General features: G+C 38.5%; 1 protein-coding gene across 1 annotated transcript; it reads right to left on the bottom strand.

The window, feature by feature from the left end:
- Positions 1–15,044: 15,044 nt before the first annotated feature.
- Positions 15,045–18,011, bottom strand: LOC147533456 (E3 ubiquitin-protein ligase UPL5-like). Its single transcript, XM_086648352.1, has 2 exons — positions 16,042–18,011; positions 15,045–15,852 (listed from the first exon to the last, which is right to left on the bottom strand). Exons 1-2 carry the CDS (start codon positions 17,462–17,464, stop codon positions 15,176–15,178), a joined length of 2,100 nt encoding a protein of 699 aa, XP_086504478.1. The 5' UTR covers positions 17,465–18,011; the 3' UTR covers positions 15,045–15,175.
- Positions 18,012–19,340: the final 1,329 nt, after the last annotated feature.

The raw sequence follows: 19,340 nt of genomic DNA on the forward strand, positions 1-19,340 counted from the left end.
ATAATTGATACCTCCAATGAATATGGATCATGTGGCCCCTAGATTTTGAGAATGAATGAACCTAAGAGCAGTATCTAAATACAAATTAAGTAACTATTAAAAGTACAAATAGTGGGAAGACCATCCCAAGTCAAAACCAGAACTAGAACCAACCGGATTAATCAATATTTTATAGGACTGCATGTGGACCAAATTTTGATATTCATTCACACACCTTGCCAATTGACATTCATATGCACGTTATTCAAGTTGCTCTATTTTTATGAGGTCAAAAGACTCGTGGAACAGAATTAAAGACCTTAATTATAAATACTTTTTAAAAATTCAAATAATAAGAATAAGAATTAAAGACGATGCCGAATAAGATCAGATGATCTTTTTTTGTTGTTGAAAAAATCAAATGATTTTAAACTGTAGTTTTGATATTTATACATTCACACACCTTGCCAATTTTTTTTTTTTTTTTTTTTTGTTGAATGACACACCTTGCCAATTGACCCTACATACATTCACACGTTCTTCAAGTGGCTCTATTTAATATGAAGTCAAGAAGACTTGGGGAACAAATTATAGTACAGCATATAATATTTTAAGATCTAATGATGATAAGCTAGTGAGTAGCAGGAACCTAATGATCTCCCACTCCACGTAACCCCTATCTAAATTCTCAACCTGTCAACCGCTCCACTACCACATACATTGACACGTCAGCACCTCCCAATACTTGAGTCTAATGTTGTTTGTGACTTCAATTTTTTACCCACTCATCCTTTTTTCTTTTGTTGAAAGATCCACTGGTCGTTTAGGTGGTTAGAACTTAGAAGTGTGACCGTTTATTTTGGCTCAATGTTCAACTTCTTTCGCATCTTTCTTAAAATGTCTTTGTTGTATTATTGTAATTTTGAATTTTTTTTCTAATTTATTCATCTCATCTCTTTTTTTTCTCCACATCACTTTCACAGTTTCATTTCACATCATCAACCCTTCCACCTCACCTCTTATTACTCTTCGCTCTCATCGGTGGGGGGTCATCGGCCCACAACTTTCTCTGTTGATCTTAAAAAAAATATTCTCTCACCACTACAACCTATGTTGCCACCACCTACCCCTCTGTCTCTACTGAGTTCTCTTTCGTGGAATTTTTGTCTCTGACTCTCTATCTTCTCTACCAAGAGACTTTTGCTACTAATAGACGCATTTATGGCATCCACTAGTGAAATCTATCTAATCAATAGGTTAGAAAACTCTAACTACAAAGCCATTCTTCAACTATTTATCCATTATTTACAACCCTTTTCATCTTTCATCTCTTTGGCTGGCGGTTCTAAATTTCAACCAATGAAGAATGTCAAGAGTATAAAGAACTTGAAATGAGATCCAAAGTTACTTAATTCACCCATTTGCGAAGAAATTCCTTTAATTTATCCCAAATGCCCCAAAGAATTTAGACCAACGTTACTTAAATCACCCATTTGCGAAGAAATTCCTTTAATTTATCTCAAACGCCCCAAAAAATTTAGACCCAAAGTTTTTTTTTTTTTTAAATTGGTAAGCGTGTGCCTCAAACCTAAAGATTTTAGATCCAAAGTTACTTCATTCACTCATTAACGAAGAGAAATACTCCACAAGTGTTTAATGTTTATCGTGTTCATTCGTCGTTCAGAGGTTTGGGGGTTTATAGAAAGATAGAGATGGGATTTTAGGAAAGAAATAATGTGTTGGTGGTGGCGGCGGTAGGAGAAGAAGATTTTTTTGTGGAGGAGAAGATTGTTGACCGACGACCTCCTGTCAGCAACAATGAAAAAGAAGAAGAGGTGAGTGGCGGGCTTGATGATGCGAAGTAAGAGGGTGATGTGGAAGAGAGAAAAGGGATAAGGTGGATAAGTAAACAAAAGTTAATAAACTACAATAATGTCACAAAGATACTTTTAAAAAAATAAATAAAAAGAAACTGGATCTTGAGAGCCAGAATAAATTGTTGGACACTTATGAAGGTCGAAACAGCCAGTTAGTCGCAAATTGGTGCATCTTTAATTAGGTCATTGTTCGGGGGAAACAAGAAAAAAACTCGGAGTACAAATTTTTTAGTGAAAGTTTTCTTATTTTCCTTACCCCCACTACTATTTATTCTCCACGATGTTTAATAGTCGTCGACAAACTGCCACTTCGGTCAACTTTACTCTTTTTTTTTCAAGTCTTTTTCTCATATTTCCTCCTCCCACAACTACCTTCAGGTATCTCTCTCTCTCTCTCTTTTTCTCGGCTAAGTATCTCACAATCTCTTTCGAATTTCAATGTTCCGACGAATTGAATAGCTCCCTTAGCCGAAACTTTGTCCGTCTTTAGGCGAAGACAAAAGATTTAAGCTAAAACCATTGAGGAGGTTTCCGGTTAATCTATTTATCATAAAATTATAAGAGGTTCCAACTAGGAAAGGTTGATGTGAACTGAAATTATATAAAGATATTAGACAAATTTGTGGTATCAGTGACATTATTGTACTCCACAGAGTAATGATCTTTATCTCGTTTCTTTTTACCTAGCCGACAACCCAAACTTATATCAACATCAATTCCATGACTACAATGGGGCCCATGATTAGAGTATTGCCCCGTCTACAAGTTCAAACAAATGAGCACGAGGAAAATATGATCTTGAATTTTGCACAAGTGATTATAGTTTTAGGTCCTTGGATAAAGAACATGTGAAAGAAATGAACATTTTTCTTTCACATTTCAGCTAGTTTAGCTCATAATATCTGTCTAGTTGTTGACAATGTAGGTATGAATTGTGTCTGATTGTATTAGAGCATACATTAAGGAACATGGTGAATTATAGTTTGAACCATGTACACAAAATAATGTTTAGAGGCAGCCCCAACACTTCATATATTCTAACGACTCGTTGCAAAAAAAAAGAAGAGAAAATCCAAAGAAAGTTTTATCAATATCAATTGGATAACAAAACTCAACATGAAGTTCAATAGAAATCACGAACATCACTTTCATGTATTGCCATGACACTGTAACTACAACAGGGTCATCAATAATGTACTTAGACTAGAGGAACTTTGTTCAAATATTGAATCCAACCTCAAAACTACTAGCTTCTCCTCTTTTACGTGATTAAATTCACCATAATTTTGTTCATCATGGATGTTAATTTTACTAAATAAACAATTTGAGTCGAGCAGTAGCTCAAGAAGTGGTCGTTCGAATGATATTTGGTATCTTAGTAAGACATGCTCTTCTACATGCACAAATTGTATCAAAAGATTGATTAGGGTTGATATGCTTCGGCGTGGAATGAGGCATGACACACTTGAAGAGACTAGACTAATCATTTATCAATATTCTCCCGCTTTTGAGATCCAAACCCAAAGTCTATGGATACAAAGTTTTGTTCGAGACAAAGGTTGTTGGAATCGGATCAGATTTTGGATCGGTTAAAGTCGTCAAACTCAGAAACGAAGCACGCCATTGCGTTCGTCTCGTCGAGCTCTTAAGTTTAGACTCAAGAATCACTCAAATCCGATTCCGGATGAATGAGATATTCAAGTTTAAAGTTTGATCGATTTTTGGTTGATTTAGGAACTAAATCGCAATAAGGAAAAGTTGGTTTGGGGGCTATTTACGCAAAGAGGACACGTCCAGATCAGACGGCCCAAATCCCAGCCAACACGTCTGTTGCTAAAGAAGTGACCCGTCACTTTACTTTCCAACAGATGCGTCCCTAAAACCCAACAGAAGTGTCCCTTATGAATGCATCTATTCGAAACCTATTTATAGGACCCAAATCAAGTCCAAATTCCAATCCGTTTTTTCCAGAGTGTCAAGCACTGTTAGAAGATCATATTAGAGTATCTAAGAGAAAGATTTAGCAGAGTTTTCAAGGAGTTTCATAAGCAAGAAGTTTGGCCCATTTGCATAAGTCAGAGGTTAGTATACTTTCAAGTTCGACTGCTTTCTGATTCGAAGTACCATTGAATCGAAAGGTTAATCGTTGTATCCTGGGAGACAAACGCCGGTAACTGTTTGGTACTATACAGGGCGTCAATTGTCTTAAGGAAAGAGGAATACCTCGCCTCGATTAAAAAATTCTTCTTCTTCTAATCCTCCGATGTTCTTTTTCTTTTTAGTCTATCTGATTTCTTAATCAAAGACATTCTGATTTCCAAATCAGAAGTGTGTTGATTTTTTAAAGTAATAAACCAGTAAACACAGAAGGATACAATTCCTCTTTCCGATCTTAAATCGATAGTGAGATTCGACTATGAATCATCTGTTCTGGATAACAGACATTATCGGTTAGAAATACGAAAGATATTGAGTTGTTTTATTCCTTAGTTTTTCTCCATTAATTTGGAAAGAAAGTGTTTTTTATTAATTTACAAATAAAATCAAAGTAGTAACCAGTTTCACCAGTGATTCGGTTATAGACTCGCTGAGTCAACTCGTTGAATCGGTACACAGAAACCAACAATCTTAAGACAATTGAATTACTTCGGTATACTGAACTAATTTTCTGTGTAAGACAGAAATAGAGATGGCAACAACTGGTGAAGCCATAACGAAAGGTGGTTGTCCTGTCCATGTCGAAAAACCGGAGAAGTTTAAGGGCATCGATTTTAAGCGATGGGCACAGAAGATGATGTTTTATCTAACCACTTTAGGGTTAGTAAAATATCTGACTGAAGACCAACCAGTCCTTCGAGAAGACGGAGCTATCCAACATACTTCGGCCGTAGAGGCCTGGAAGCATAGTAATTTTTATGTAAGAATTACATTCTGAATTCGTTGGATGATGGGCTTTATAATGTGTATTGTGTTATTGATAGTGCAAAAGAATTGTGGAACACACTACACAATAAATATAAAGCCGAAACTGCAGGAGTGAAGAAATTTATCGTTGGAAGGTTTCTGGACTTTAAAATGGTTGACTCTAAACCAGTCATAACCCAAGTTCAAGAATTCCAAATAATTCTTCAGGAATTAAAGGTCGAATCATTGGTAACAAATGAAGCCTTTCGAGTCCGAGCAATGATTGAAAAATTGCCTCCGGGTTGGAAAGACTTCAAGAATTACCTTCGTCATAAAAATAAAGATATGAGCCTTGAAGATCTCATCCTCAAACTTCGAATAGAAGAGGATAGTCGTACTGCAGAGAAGAAGACAGAGAAGTCTTCAAATACTCCAAAAGTAAACGTCATCGAAGGGGGACCAAAACTAAAGCGGAAACGCTCGGGCCGTGAAGTGGGCTCAGGAAAGCCGACGAAGAAGAGTTTCGACGGCAACTGCTTCAACTGTGGCAAGAAGGGACATCTTGCCAAAGATTGTCGTTCTAAAAATGACAAGATCAACAAGAGAAAGAAAGCTAAGCATCAGGCTTCTCTTGTTGAAGATGAAGATGTCCAGAACCTGTGTGCAATGGTTACTGGAATCGAAGATGTGGCTGAAAAGTTTCAGAATATGAACCTGTGTGCGGTTATTTCTGAAGTTAACCTAGTTGGAAATCCGAAAGAATGGTGGATCGACACTGGGGCCACGAGGCACGTTTGTGCAGATAGAGCCATGTTCTCCACTTATACCAAACTTGAAGAAGGCGAGACACTGTTTATGGGAAACGCCGCAACAAGTCAAGTTCAGGGTAAAGGGAAAGTAATCCTGAAGTTCACTTCAGGAAAAGAAGTAACCCTAAATGACGTCCTGCATGCACCAGACATTCGAAAGAATCTTGTGTCTGGATCGCTCCTTAGCAAGAACGGATTCAAACTTGTATTTGTTTCCAATAATTTTGTTTTATCCAAAAACGGAATGTATGTGGGAAAAGGGTACTTATGTGGGGGGCTCTTTAAATTGAATGTTGCAACTGTAACTCCAAATATTATTAATAAAGAAAAACCATTAGCTTATGTTGTTGATTCTTGTAATATTTGGCATGAGAGACTAGGTCATGTTCATTATAACTCTTTGAGAAAGTTAATGCACATGGACTTAATCCCGAAGTTTGATATTAATTCTTCGGAAAAATGTCAAACGTGTGTAGAGTCTAAATTGACAAAGACTCCTTTTCATTCTGTGGAAAGAAATACAGAACCATTAGAGTTAATTCACAGTGACATATGTGATTTAAAAATGGTTCAGACTAGAGACGATAGTACAAGATACTGTCACGTTTACTTGCTAAGAAGTAAAGATGAAGCAGTAGAGAAATTCAAAATCTATAAGAATGAAGTTGAAAATCAACTTAATCGAAAAATTAAGATTTTGAGAAGCGATAGAGGCGGAGAGTATGAATCCCCTTTCGCTGAAATTTGTGCCGAAAGCGGCATCATTCATCAGACTACTGCTCCTTATACACCTCAACAAAATGGCGTAGCAGAGCGAAAGAATCGAACTCTGAAGGAGATGATGAATGCATTATTACTCAGTTCTGGATTACCTCAGAACTTGTGGGGGGAGGCAATATTGTCGGCCAACTACTTATTAAATAAGTTACCTCACAAAAAAACAGGTAAGATACCTTATGAGTTGTGGAACGGCAGAAAACCATCCTTTAAATTCATTAAAGTGTGGGGGTGTCTAGCCAAAGTCCTGGTGCCTTTACCTAAACGGGTCAAAATAGGACCAAGGACAATAGACTGTATTTTCGTTGGATATGCAGAAAACAGTAGTGCATACAGATTCTTGGTTCACAAGTCTGATATAGAAGATATACATGTGAATACAATCTTAGAATCACGGGACGCCGAATTCTTTGAAAATATATTTCCATGTAAATCTATATCAGAGGAAAAATCTCTGAAAAGAGTTAGAAACGAAGAAAATACATAAATCTCTGAAAGAGATAAAAATCTAGTAGAGGACAAGTCGGAGGAGCCTTGTAAGAGTAAAAGGGCAAGGGTAAAAAAAACCTTTGGTCCTGATTTTCTAACCTACATGTTAGAAAGTGAGCCTCTAACATATAAAGAAGCTATGTCAACTCCAGAAGCTCCTTTTTGGAAAGAGGCAGTGAACAGTGAGATTGAGTCCATTATGAATAACCATACATGGGAGTTAGTAGATCTCCCGATAGGTTGCAAACCTTTAGGTTGCAAATGGATCTTCAAAAGGAAATTGAAGACGGATGGATCAATCGACAAGTATAAAGCCAGACTTGTGGCTCAAGGATTCAGACAGAGAGAAGGTCTAGATTATTTCGACACTTACTCTCCTGTTACTCGAATCACATCAATAAGATTGCTAATTGCGATAACATCTATCCACAATCTAGAAATACATCAGATGGATGTAAAGACAGCTTTCTTAAATGGACAACTGGAAGAAGAGATCTATATGACTCAACCAGAAGGGTTTGTGGTACCCGGCCAAGAGAAGAAAGTGTGTAAGTTAGTAAAGTTGCTTTATGGTTTAAAGCAGGCTCCTAAGCAGTGGCACTTGAAATTTGATCAAGCAATGTTATCAAATGGGTTCAAAATAAATGAATGTGACAAGTGCGTCTACACTAAGGTCACTGCTAAAGGATGTGTAATCCTATGTCTGTACGTAGATGACATGCTTATTATGGGAGATAATATAGATGTCATAAAAACAACTAAGCAAATGTTGTCGAAGAATTTCGACATGAAAGACTTAGGTAGGGCTGAAGTCATTCTCGGAATAAAAATATCTAGAAGCTCTTCTGGGATAAAATTATCTCAGACTCACTACGTTGAGAAAATTCTAGGAAAATTCAGCAAGAATGATATGAGTTTAGCTCGGACGCCGATAGATCCGACCGTGCATTCGATGAAAAATCGTGGTCAAGGAGTAAACCAGTTAATGTACTCACAGATTATTGGAAGTCTAATGTACTTGATGAATTGTACACGTCCAGACATAGCCTATTCTGTTAGCAAATTGAGTAGGCTTACTAGCAATCCAAGTAAAGGACATTGGACTGCGATAGTAAGGGTACTCAGGTATTTAAGACAGACTAAAGAGTATGGGCTATTATATACCAAATATCCAGAAGTATTAGAGGGATATGTGGATGCCAACTGGATCTCAGATACTGATGATACCAAGTCAACTAGTGGATACATATTCACACTGGGTGGGGCGGCCATATCATGGAAATTCTCAAAGCAAACATGCATAGCTCGATCGACAATGGATTCTGAATTCATTGCTCTGGATAAAGCAGGAGAAGAGGCAGAGTGGCTGCGACACTTCCTGGAGGACATTCCTATATGGACTAAGCCGGTGCCTGCAATAAAAATACACTGCGATAATCAGGCAGCTATTGCAAGAGCACATAGTAAAATATATAACGGTAAGTCACGACACATTCGTCGACGACATAACACCGTAAAGCAATTACTCTCAGAAGGAGTCATAACAGTAGATTATGTCAAATCTAAGGATAACCTAGCGGATCCATTTACAAAAGGGTTACCTAGAGAGTTAGTAATTGCTTCATCAAGGGGAATGGGACTTTTGCCTAAAGTAAATGAGTAAAGTCATAACGGAAACCCAACCTATGTGACTGGAGATCCCAAGATGTAGGTTCAACGGGAAAACTGAAGTTATATACTGACTCGAACGGAACACTGAAAGAGATTTATCTCTTACCCATTCCAGAGGTTAAGCATTAAGCTTTTAATGAATCCGAAAACTTAGAACTTGAGTCTAACGTGAGGTATAGCAGAATACCTTATTACGGATAACCTATATATGTGCGAACTGATGCCGGTTCTATGAGAAGGTCGTAATGGCTGACTTCTCTAGAGCACACATGAATACCAGGTTGTTCAGGGCCGAAATGAACACAACCGAGAACTTTGAAAGTAAGGAACTAGCTGTGTGATAGTTACTCGTTGGTTTACAACTCATGGGACCCAGTTCAAGACATAGTTCACTAAGGTCTTTGTTAACCCGATGGCTACTCACTACGGAAGATTCAAAGCCGCAAGCTATCTATCCCGATACAGCGAAATTCCGCCTCTAACCTCTGTGAGTGTCAGTGTGTCAGTCTAGTAAGTCTGCATGATAGGAAATCTCGAATATTCATTCATGTGGGAGATTGTTGGAATCGGATCAGATTTTGGATCGGTTAAAGTCGTCAAACTCAGAAACGAAGCACGCCATTGCGTTCGTCTCGTCGAGCTCTTAAGTTTAGACTCAAGAATCACTCAAATCCGATTCCGGATGAATGAGATATTCAAGTTTAAAGTTTGATCGATTTTTGGTTGATTTAGGGACTAAATCGCAATAAGGAAAAGTTGGTTTGGGGGCTATTTACGCAAAGAGGACACGTCCAGATCAGACGGCCCAAATCCCAGCCAACACGTCTGTTGCTAAAGAAGTGACCCGTCACTTTACTTTCCAACAGATGCGTCCCTAAAACCCAACAGAAGTGTCCCTTATGAATGCATCTATTCGAAACCTATTTATAGGACCCAAATCAACTCCAAATTCCAATCCGTTTTTTCCAGAGTGTCAAGCATTGTTAGAAAATCATATTAGAGTATCTAAGAGAAAGATTTAGCAGAGTTTTCAAGGAGTTTCATAAGCAAGAAGTTTGGCCCATTTGCATAAGTCAGAGGTTAGTATACTTTCAAGTTCGACTGCTTTCTGATTCGAAGTACCATTGAATCGAAAGGTTAATCGTTGTATCCTGGGAGACAAACGCCGATAACTGTTTGGTACTATACATGGCGTCAATTGTCTTAAGGAAAGAGGAATACCTCGCCTCGATTAAAAAATTATTCTTCTTCTAATCCTCCGATGTTCTTTTTCTTTTTAGTCTATCTGATTTCTTAATCAAAGACATTCTGATTTTCCAAATCAGAAGTGTGTTGATTTTTTAAAGTAATAAACCAGTAAACACAGAAGGATACAATTCCTCTTTCCGATCTTAAATCGATAGTGAGATTCGACTATGAATCATCTGTTCTGGATAACAGACATTATCGGTTAGAAATACGAAAGATATTGAGTTGTTTTATTCCTTAGTTTTTCTCCATTAATTTGGAAAGAAAGTGTTTTTGATTAATTTACAAATAAAATCAAAGTAGTAACCAGTTTCACCAGTGATTCGGTTATAGACTCGCTGAGTCAACTCGTTGAATCGGTACACAGAAACCAACAAAGGTTTCACAAGACCACCCAAAAGACCTCAATACTTACTAAGTGTGAACACACACCTACAGGCTACAGTGTAGGCAATCCCCCCGTGTGATGCGAGATTGTATCCCCCGCCCTTAGAGACGAGAGTCCTCGGCTCTAATACCGCCTGTAAAACCCAAAGCTTTATCAATATTGTCCCCGCTTTTGACACGAAACCCAAGTCCGTGGGAGACTATTACATTGAGCCACTAAAATGAAATGGTGGAGGGGGCTCATACCATGATACAACAAGGTTCATTCAAGTAGTTCAATCAGTCCTTGCAATTGTAGTATGGGGATTTCGTCTCCCACGAGTGAGGCCACTAGTGTGTTTGGAGCTCACCTACCGATAGGTTTGTGTTAGAACTATAAGGTCGCGGAAGCTATCGAACCTACCCAGAAATTGATCCGATTATGAAGATTAATCGAAAAGCTAAGTCAAAATCAAATATGCGAACATAATTAACGAGGTTCGGCTTTAAAGCCTACGTCCTCGGGCGAACAAGAAATCTTTATTGAAGGATAGATGAAGACGACTAACACAACCCGCAAGTTCGTCCCAAGATGGTACCGTATAGTAATAACCTTCTATACTAAATCTTCGACGACCGAGAAATTCAACACCGCTCAAAACTATGAACAAAATCTCTCTCACTTGCTCTCTCTCTAGCTCTCTCTAAAGAATTGTTATTGAGTTGTTTGTTGGTGTTGTTACAAAGAACTAAGACCCCTATTTATATTTAATATAAGCCGACTCCAAACTTAGGAAATAGGAACTCAATCCACCGACCATAGCAATTAGAAATCAAATTGGAAACTGCCTCCAATTTCAATTCCGATTCAAACCGCCAAAGTGAAACATGGCATCCTAAAACCGCCTATTCAATTTTTTTTAGAAACTGCCTCTTACAATTCTCCACCTCGTACACAATTTGATATACTTCAAATTTTGGACGAACACCAGGATACTCCTTGTAAGATATATCTGCTTCTTGTAACTTCATCCGACTGCACCATATGACCATGGCTGCCTATGTACCCTTTTACAGGATCAAGCCTACCGTAGTTCTACCAATCCTTCACATAAAGTTTACCTTGTCGCCATTACGCCCTTTCGGGCAACTTAACACGAGCCGATTTGTAGCAATTCCAGGCAATGCTGAAACTTGCTACATGTCACCACTTTAGTCAACATGTCCGCGGGATTCTCATCTGTGTGTACCTTCATGAGAGAAACATCACCTTCCTCTATGACATCTCGTACAAAGTGGTACCTGACATCGATATTTTAGTACGAGCATGATGAACCTGATTCTTCGCCAAGTGGATTGCACTTTGACTATCACACCATACATCCACGCACTCCTGCTTAATCCCTAGATCATCCAGAAGACCCCACAACCACAATGCTTCCTTCACACCCTCGGCCATAGCCATATACTCGGCCTCCGTAGTAGATAACGCAACTGTAGATTGTAACATCGATCGCCAACTAACTGGAGCACCATGTACCTTAAATACATAACCAGTAGTAGATCGTCTTCTATCTAGATCGCCAGCATAATCCGAGTCAACATAACCGCTTACCTGACATGTGTCTCCACCAAAGCACAAACCTGTATCAACAGTACCCTTCAAGTATCTCAAGACCCACTTCACAGCTTCCCAATGTGTCTTCCCCGGGTTTGCCATAAACCTACTAACCACACTGACTGCCTGTGAAATATCCGGACGAGTACACACCATAGCGTACATCAAACTGCCAACTGCACTAGCATACGATACACGATCCATATGATCCTTCTCCACCGTAGTAGTGGGAGATTGTTTTCCCGAGAGCCTGGAGTGTGGTGCCAAAGGTGTTGACACCGCCTTCACATTCTGCATCCCGAATCGAGAAACTACTCGTTCGATGTAACCTTTCTGACTCAAGTACAGTTTCTTACTTGACCGCTCTCTCTTAATCTCCATTCTCAGTATCTTCTTTGCAGCGCCCATGTCTTTCATCTCAAACTCTTGACTGAGTTGAGATTTCAACTTATCTATCTCCACCATGCTTCGAGAAGCAATAAGCATGTCATCCACATACAAAAGGAGATAAATAAAGTCACCTTCGCTAAGCTTCTTGATGTATACACAACAATCATAGTCACTTCTGCGAAAACCATGCTTTAGCATGAAAAAATCAAATCGTTTGTACCATTGGCGAGGGGATTGTTTCAATCTGTAAAGAGATTTCCTCAAACGACATACTTGATTTTCTTTGCCCTCAACCTTGTATCCCTCAAGTTGAGCCATATAAATTTCTTCTTCCAAATCTCCGTGCAAGAACTTATAGCTTCCGCGACCTTATAGCTCTGATACCAATTGTTAGAACTATAAGGTCGCGGAAGCTATCGAACCTACCCAGAAATTGATCCGATTATGAAGATTAATCGAAAAGCTAAGTCAAAATCAAATATGCGAACAGAATTAACGAGGTTCGGCTTTAAAGCCTACGTCCTCGGGCGAACAAGAAATCTTTATTGAAGGATAGATGAAGACGACTAACACAACCCGCAAGTTCGTCCCAAGATGGTACCGTATAGTAATAACTAGGGGTGGGAATTCTACCCGAAAGCCCGATACCCGTCACGTTTACCCGCGCCCGACAATGTCCATGGACGCCCGCGCCCGAAGATGGGCACTACCTGCCCAGCCCGATGATTTTTCGTGGGCGGGCTCGGGTGGAAAGGTCTGCCCGCCACCCCGCCCATACCCGAGCCCGATATGCTCACCCGACGGGTGTCTATAGATGCCAATCACTTTGAGTGTCGATTATACTTCACTATAAAGCCCAAAGTAGATTTAAGGTTTCTCCCAAGATATATAAACTACACATTGAAGCAACCTTAATAGTTTACCACATTGAATCTGAAAAATTCGGTAGCATAGAGAGAGAAAAAGAATCTACGTTGTCTCTTTAGCCGTTTCTCTCTTATTTAGTAGACCTTCTTGTGCCAACCTTCTTCTCTATTAAATAAGTTATTGAGATCATCTTCCATCTATATGTAGTGGTCAAATTTTAAGATTATTTTGATGTCAAGGAAAAACAAAGAAAACTAATGGAACATACAAAGACAAGAAAAAAAGTGGAAGACAACCAAGTCTCATGTTTGCATATATAGATCTATATCAGTTGTTGATTTCATATGTTACGAAATCTGAGTATTTCTTTCATTCTTGATTTATAAGTTTTGTAAAGATTTGGTATCAATTTGTTTAGAGAAGCTTATTTGAACAATATCAAATTTCTAGAGTTTCCTGATCTGGTAGAAAAATATCAGATAAAGAAACCCGATGCCCGATTTGCCCGAAGCCCGACTTGCCCGATGCTTTAGTGGGCTTGGGCGGGCTTTGATCATAGGAGATTTCAGAAAAGCCCGCCCGAATCCGCCCGAGAACCCGAGTGGGCAGAGGAGAAACTTACCCGACCCGCCCGAGCCCGACTCAGAATTACCCGCGGGTGCCCATACCCGCCCGATTCCCACCCCTAGTAATAACCTTCTATACTAAATCTTCGACGACCGAGAAATTCAACACCGCTCAAAACTATGAACAAAATCTCTCTCACTTGCTCTCTCTCTAGCTCTCTCTAAAGAGTTGTTATTGAGTTGTTTGTTGGTGTTGTTACAAAGAACTAAGACCCCTATTTATATTTAATATAAGCCGACTCCAAACTTAGGAAATAGGAATTCAATCTACCGACCATAGCAATTAGAAATCAAATTGGAAACTGCCTCCAATTTCAATTCCAATTCAAACCGCCAAAGTGAAACATGCCATCCTAAAACCGCCTCTTCAATTTTTTTTTTAGAAAGTGCCTCTTACAGTTTGGGTGATAGTCTAGCCTCTCTTCTATTTGAAATTGGGGTCCACCAGTTGACCTGTCCTCTTTGAACAGAAAAAGAAACAGTTGACCTGTCCTATGACAGAACTGCATTCTTCCATGAATTTTTAAAGAGAAAGACTTGACTAAGTTGATGAAGTGTTTACAAACCTGTGCCTACAATACGCTATGTCCCTGAGGCAATAGCTTTATATAATTCTTGATGTGAATTGGCAAGTGACATTGTTCTGGTGCTATAAAGGTTTCCATCCATTACATGAGTTAAATACTGCAGTTTTATATAATAAGTGAAATTGGACTTCTGAAAAAAGCTTCATGGAGCTTATTGCACAATCTTCACCGAATTCCGCCAAGGCGATTCTTCATCAGTTACAGGTACACGGCCGCGAACTACTGGAGGCATACGAACGCTGCATGAAATATAAGAGAATAGGGAAAGCTGCTGAACTCACTTAGAGTTTGGCTCATTGCTCTCTATTGGATGAATGGAGAACATTTAAAAGAAGTGTCTCATAAGGCACCAGCCCGACCCTCGAGGAACCCAGGATAAATGACAACAACGACGTTTTCTTTCTAAACTCCAACTCAGTGGTTGGTTGGTTGAGTTATGGAGTTCAACTCAGTGGTTGGTTGAGTTATAGAGTTCCCAACATACACAGCTATCAGTTGGAGGCTTGGAGCCATGGAGGTGCATCGAGGAATATCTGGTAAACCGTGATCTACAACATAATTCATCACTAATGCGAATGTCAAGAGCTAGACTATCTGAACTAAGAATGATGCATTGTTTATTTATTAAATTATGGATTATCAGCATATGAATGGGACAAGTAAAACTAATAGGAGTGATCAAGGGCTGAGGGAAGAGTGGTCGCTCGTTCCCTTTTTTGAACAAATGGAAATTCATATATAATGTTCCTACGAATGAAATTAGAAACAAATTATAATCATCTGGAAAAACAAATTAGAAACACATCATAATTCCTTGGTTTTAGACAAGGTAGTCATAGAAAAGGAAATGCTCATTAAATTTAACTTAGGTTTCAAACCAGGCTACAATTTATACCATTACTTAATCAATAATAATTTATAATTAATAAAAATGGAGCCTATAACTCACTACAAATAAGTTGATGACCTAACAGAGAAGAAACAGACGAGACTGTAGTTTACATGTTAATGGATGATGAAAATATTTTAGGCGAGACAATGGCAAAGTGGTTTCAATTATTCTTTGGAAAGGCGTAGTCGTACTACTATCAACTTCCTTGCAGTTTCTGTCTTCTTCCTGATTTCTTTCACAACTTTTACTTTCTAGCAACATATGATCAAGATCTTCCAATTCTATACTCTGGAAAAAGATCTTTCGGCGCTTACGAGTAAGAACATCATCAAGACCTTGAATAAATAGTTTAACCTTTTCTTCTATAGATTTGATGAAGCAATGTTGAATAACAAGTTCAATATACTCTTCTCTGTTCACGCTATTCACAACTATAGTCCTACCTCCAGGACACAACTCCACAATTTTCCTCCCTGGTCCAGACTCATCTTTCTCTTCAGTTTCCCAAACAAATGTCAGTCCTAGGCCATCTGAATCAACGAACTCAGCATCCATCTCCAGAATATCTCTACAACTTTTATACATGGATGGATCAGCATTGCGTATATCTTCCAATGTGATTACAGATCCAGCTAATTGCAAGAAGAACAATCGATCAAATCCAATACCTATTTGCACATCATGCATCAATGCTAAAGCAATCACTTGACCACAAAATTTATAATAATCACGTTGTTGAGGATCCGCTTTTGCTGCAAACAGGAAACAATATACAAAAAATATTAGACACTGATTGAAGTTAGGATAAATATTTGAATTTGTAAAATATAACATAAACAACAATTCAAAAGTTACGATTCCAGCGTGCCTCGAACAATTAGAAAAAAAAAACGTAATCAACAATTCAAAAGGACAAATAAATGTTGAAATTATTGTTATACCTGTATTGGGAAAGAGCCTGTATTGGTCATGCGGACATGACAGGAAAAGTGAATTTTGTGGAGTGAATAGATCTTGACATACTAAGAGGAGCCATTCCCCGAAAACTCCAGACTCAACAACAACTTCCTCATTTTTGAAGTGAGGGATTATTCCGCTCCGCAACAAACTTGGGTTTGCAAGCCCAACATGCTCAAAAGAATCAACCAATAACTTCGACCGGTCAATGATCACCTTCATCTTTTGTAGGTGACGTTCATTGTTAAGTTGATTGGGGAACATCATCTTGATCAAATGTCTTCTAGATTCATTACTTAATAAATTCTCATGCTTAAGAAGCCATTGATGATCATCACCTCTCTTTGATCTCATAATAAGTTTATTTATTGAAACATGGTGAGAATTCAAGCATGAAGAAAAGTTCTTTCTTGCAGGATGATAAAGCTTAGATATTATGTCTAATTCCCTCAGAATAAGAAGATAATAAGACCACCCGTGATTGAATTCACATTCAGTACATCTTGTGCACTCGACTCCATCATCCGCATAAGTCAGACCAAGATCTATGTTGTTCAACAACTCATTGAAGTCTTCGTAAAATGGTATCAGCTTACAACAACTCAAAATATATTCCACAAGGGAGTCCTGTGATTGATGATGCAATCTCATATGCTCCTTAATGTGCCTACAGATATGGAGAGTGAATGTAGAGAAGTCACCTACGTCACGCTGGAATCGTAACTTTAACTCGGATGGAACTCGACAAAAGCACGATTGTCTAATCAACTTCATATTCACAAGCAATTGTTTTGTGAGCTCCCTCATAAATGGATGTAAGTCAAGGACTAAAGTCCTTGGGCGTGGGTAATATCCTGGAGTGTTTGCAGGCTCAATTGAATTCAGTAAAGTTACATATGTTTCACGAAAAGAGTAATACAGTAAACGCCCAGAAGTTGTTGTTTCATCGCGGAGAATTTTGCAGAACATTACAACTACCCTACAGAACTGGTTTTGGATGTGTTTAGGAAAGGATTGGATATTAGGGTAGAGAAAGAGACCCATTGATTCCTCTGCTATGTCTTTATTATTTCTGACGGGAGATCTGTACAAATAGACCATATACTCGGGAATCATATAGTGGTATAATAGTTGGAGATGATCCTTCCTCCTACGATTTGTAGGTGTCATCCTCAAGTAATCGCTAATTCCGGCATAAAGATTTTTACCTCTTGATTCATCATCCTCATTACCATTGTCAATAAGGAGGTGCGAAATAAAGGACACCAATTTTCTAAGGACAAGCACTGCTGGTCTATTATACTTGATTCTGAAACTGACACTCCAAGATGATTCGAATTCTATCCTAGGTATGAATTCGATATCCCCTGATCGCTTCGCGAAAAGGTATAGCTTGTTTTCTTCCATCTCTTGCGGTTTTGATAACAAATAGTATAAATAAATAAAAGACTATCTTTTTACTATGAAACTGATGTTCTTAATAAAATCTAGGGTATATCCAAAAGCTAAAGGAGCATAAACCCTAGTAGTTCAAATTCAGGATTCACAATTGGGGAATTTAAATTACGAATAAATATTTTTACCTGAGATTAGCCAGCCTCTAACAAATTACGAATTTAAATTACGAATAATAAGAGAGGAGGGTGATGATGAGGACGAGGTTCAGAGTTCTTAATTAGGAATTTAGGATTCTTGAATTTGAAGCAGGTAAAGATTCTTGAGTCATTGTTGTTCTTTTATAGAGAGAGAGAGATTATTTTTTTTTTTGTTAAGGAAGAGAGAGAGAGGTTTTTTTTTTTTTTTTTTTTTTTGTTGAAAGAGAGAGAGAGGTTATGAACAAGAAAGTGTAATTCCTTCTAATAAAGAACAATCAAGAACTACTTAATTCGGTCCAATCAAGAACTACCTAATTCGGTCCAATCTTCCTTTTTAGAGATCCCAATTTTCTGAAACTGAAATTTGTTGATTTTACCTTGTGATCTTATTGACGAGGGTGCTTCTAAAGGCACCGGGTCAAAAGGCGGTTAGCATCCACCTCTATTAGCACCGGGCCCAACTTCTCCTTTCTCTGTTAGCACCGTACAACTATGTAGGCACCGGTCAAAGTCAACTTAACTCTAACCCCTCCATCCATCTCTCACAAAATCTGAACCAACTTCCTTGCCATCATATTTCCCCAACAGCCCCTCTCCCAAAATTGAATCTTCCTCGACAATTCTATTACCTATTGCTTCTTCTTCCAATGCCAAAGCCAAGGGAATAGATGAACAGATGAACGAGAAGAATCTCTCTTAGGATCACAAGTAAGAACACATTTCAATTTTGGGTACTCCAAGAAAAACCCATATCTTGAATCAAATTTTGAACTACTACTACAACAAAATTTACTCTTTATTCTCGAAAAACCTAGGTTAAGCTTTAAGTGGGTCAATGTAAAAGAGTCACATGTAGCAGGCAAGACACTTCCAGCTTGCATTTTCAGATTATATTCAAATATGAAAACAAAAACCCACTATCAAAAAACCCATTCAAGATCAATAAAAAGGAAAAGGGTTACTTCCGTTTTGGTCCCCGATTTGTGATCAACTCGCCGTTTTGGCTCCCATAAGTGTGGCAGTTCGTTTTGGCCCAAAAAATTTCCTATTTGGCCCCAAATTTTATCCAACCTTCCAATTCTATCCCGATGGCATTTCTGTAATTTATATTTTTTCTTTTTGTTTGTCCACCTCATATAATCTCTCCTCCATCACACCACCTCCTCTCCACCTCACCCTTCTCTCCAGCGGAATGTTGTCGGCCAGAATAAAAAATTCTGGCCGGCAACCTTATTAAAAAAAATCACCTTTATTTCTCTTCTTCCTCCTTTCTGTCTCTAAAAAAAATCTCTCTCTTCTTCTTCCTTTCTCTCTCTCCAACCTACGGCGAAGGGGTTTCCCCTTCGCCGGAAGTTTCAGAGAAAGAAAGGAGAGAGAAGAAGGAAGAAGAAGAGAGAAAAGAGAGATTTTTTTTTAGAGAGAGAACGGAGGAAGAAGAGAGCGAAAGGTGATTTTTTTTTTTTAATAAGGTGGCCGGCCGAAATTATTTATTCCAGCCGGCAAGATTCCACCGGAGAAGAAGGGTGAGGTGGAGAGGAGGTGGTGTGATGGAGGAGAGATTAGATGAGGTGGACAAACAAAAAGAAAAAATATAAATTACAAAATTGCCATCGGGGTAGAATTGGAAGGTTGGATAAAATTTGGGGCCAAATAGAAAATTTTTGGGGTCAAAACGAACTGCCGGACAC

The sequence above is a fragment of the Eschscholzia californica genome, unplaced genomic scaffold, assembly GCF_041429995.1.
Source record: "Eschscholzia californica isolate CP2 unplaced genomic scaffold, dmEscCali1.0.p SCAF_6, whole genome shotgun sequence".
NCBI lineage: Eukaryota > Viridiplantae > Streptophyta > Magnoliopsida > Ranunculales > Papaveraceae > Eschscholzia > Eschscholzia californica.

What these genes read in the sequence shown, in the direction of transcription:
- LOC147533456 (XM_086648352.1), bottom strand. Translation starts at nt 17,464, where the DNA reads ATGGAAGAAAACAAGCTATACCTTTTCGCGAAGCGATCAGGGGATATC. An exon ending in CAGGCTCTTTCCCAATACAG is followed by an intron (nt 15,853 to 16,041) that starts GTATAACAATAA and finishes TCCTGTTTGCAG; the next exon opens with CAAAAGCGGATCCTCAACAA.